Consider the following 2,613-nt stretch of genomic DNA (forward strand, 5'->3'; position numbering starts at 1 on the left):
ATACTCTATGTCTATCTGTCTTTTACTCTTGCAAGCATACACAAACATACAGTCACATCATGACCCCTTTCTCTTCTATCTTTTACTCTTGCAAGCATACACAAACATACAGTCACATCATGACCCCTTTCTCTTCTGTCTATCTTTTACTCTTGCAAGCATACACAAACATACAGTCACATCATGCCCCCTTTCTCTTCTATCTGTCTTTTACTCTTGCAAGCATACACAAACATACAGTCACATCATCATGACCCCTTTCTCTTCTATCTGCCTTTTACTCTTGCAAGCGTACACAAACATACAGTCACATCATCATGACCCCTTTCTCTTCTATCTGCCTTTTACTCTTGCAAGCGTACACAAACATACAGTCACATCATCATGACCCCTTTCTCTTCTATCTGCCTTTTACTCTTGCAAGCGTACACAAACATACAGTCACATCATCATGACCCCTTTCTCTTCTGTCTATCTTTTACTCTTGCAAGCATACACAAACATACAGTCACATCATCATGACCCCTTTCTCTTCTGTCTATCTTTTACTCTTGCAAGCATACACAAACATACAGTCACATCATCATGACCCCTTTCTCTTCTGTCTGTCTTTTACTCTTGCAAGCGTACACAAACATAAAGTCACATCATGACCCCTTTCTCTTCTGTCTATCTTTTACTCTTGCAAGCATACACAAACATACAGTCACATCATCATGACCCCTTTCTCTTCTATCTGTCTTTTACTCTTGCAAGCGTACACAAACATACAGTCACATCATCATGACCCCTTTTTTTCTTAGCCTCTGTCTGTCTTTCTCTCTAGCTCTCTCTCTCTCTCCTTAGTTGCCTCTCCTTTCCTTCCCTTTTTCTTTTCCCTTTCGTATTAGCACATGTGCACATGCAACTGACTGAATGTTTCTGGTTATGGTCTTGTAAAAAAAAAGAAAAAAAAAAAAAAGAAAAAAATTCTTTCCAGTTTTTTTTTCTTGTTTTTATTACCAGGTGTTTATATATTTACTTTTTCTTTCTCTTATATTTGCTAGACAAATAGATGTTCATCATTTTGTTAAGGGCAGGATGAAAACAGGACATTGTGGACTTATTCCTTTTCCCTCAGGAGTAAAAAAAAAAAAAAAAAAATTCAATTTTCCATCTACTACTTACATTGAATGTTACAATACAAATATAAGTGAATAAATCGGGACAACAAAGAAAGTCTTGATATAGTACATTAAGTCCTACCACCCACCATGGCGAACTAGTTAGCGTCATGGACTGATGGCTGGGAGCACGCGGGTCCACAGTCAAGTATCATCCAGTTCACGGATGCGTCTTGGGTGTGTTGCTCTAATTTTCTGACCAACGCTGCAAGTGTCTGTATCTCTCAGGCCTGGTTGACGCCGGGATATCATTATGACAGGAAGCGTAGAGTACAGCCTTGTCACATTGTCCCTAACCTAAATGGACCTCCATAGCAGTTATTTTCATCATCATCATCATCACCATCCTCCTCTTCTTCCATCATCATCAATAAAAAAGTAAAGTCCCAAATTATGTGGTCTTTCATGCCCTGCTGTCATGGTGACCTCAGTTTCGATACCTCTCCACTTCCTTGCTTTGGGTGAGTCTTGTCAAGGTCTTTAGTGCTGGCGGATTCATGGGGGACTGTCGCTGGAGGAGACGCTCACTCAGTCTGGCTCCATGACTAAGCCATTATTGTTGTCAGTAGGGGGCTTAATGGTGGTGTCCTAAGTATGTTGAATCAGAACAGGCACTGCCGAACACCACTGAAGTGACTCAGCAGTAGTGCAGGGTCTCCTCTGGTGTGTGGCCTCCTGGCGACCTAACATCAAAGGTTCCCTGTGGATTGCCGGCACTGGGGCTGCAGCAGATGAACCCGGGCGTAGCTGTGTATGGAGGACTCGGAATGAGGAGCATGGGAGTAATGCCACTGAAACGGTGCAGGTGATGGGGCAGTAAAAAAAAAAAAAGAAAAATAAAGATAATATTTAAGTCCTGTCCACACTTCCCTTTGATCACCTCACAGGAGCGCTGGTGGTGGCTGCGCTGAACCTGAGCTGGGGCACCTACCACTACATCTACAACACGGTGCGGCTGCGGCGCCAGACAGGCATGTCCTCGGTGGGGGTGGGGGCTCACTCCTCCCTGGCCCTCCTGCACCTGATGCTGTGGTTCATGGTGTGCGCTGCCTTCCTGGGCAACACTGAGGAGGAACCGGATGGGGGTCAGGGTGGAGAAATGGATATGGAGACGGAGAGACAAAGTGTGGAACAGTAGTAGAATTGGGGGTGGGGGGAGTGTTGTCCCTGAGAAAGGGAGACGGAGAGACATGTCTTGAACAGTAGAATGTGGAGGGGAAGGGTTGTCTGTGAGAAATGGAGACGGAGAAGCAAAATCTGGAATAATATTTTCAGGGGAAAAGGGTTTCCTCTTAGAAACAGCAGTGCAGAGACAAAGCCCAGAACAGTATAATGCAGGAGGAAAAGGGTTGTTCCTGAGACATGCAGATGGAGAGACTGGTTTGGAACAATAGAACCAGGGAGGAAAGGGCTGTCTTTGAGAAATGGGGACAGAGAGACGATAGTTGGT

General features: G+C 44.2%; 1 protein-coding gene across 1 annotated transcript in view; it reads left to right on the forward strand.

The window, feature by feature from the left end:
• The window catches only part of LOC143296295 (uncharacterized), an 8,259-nt gene extending 5,948 nt beyond the window's left edge, over positions 1-2,311 (forward strand). Inside the window, exon 5 of the mRNA XM_076608146.1 lies at positions 2,051-2,311. Coding sequence (XP_076464261.1) covers positions 2,051-2,301 — 251 coding nt within the window. The 3' untranslated portion in view covers positions 2,302-2,311. The remainder of the gene's footprint in view (positions 1-2,050) is intronic.
• The last annotated feature ends 302 nt before the right edge of the window (positions 2,312-2,613 follow it).

Source organism: Babylonia areolata, chromosome 21 (assembly GCF_041734735.1).
Source record: "Babylonia areolata isolate BAREFJ2019XMU chromosome 21, ASM4173473v1, whole genome shotgun sequence".
NCBI classification, from domain to species: domain Eukaryota; kingdom Metazoa; phylum Mollusca; class Gastropoda; order Neogastropoda; family Buccinidae; genus Babylonia; species Babylonia areolata.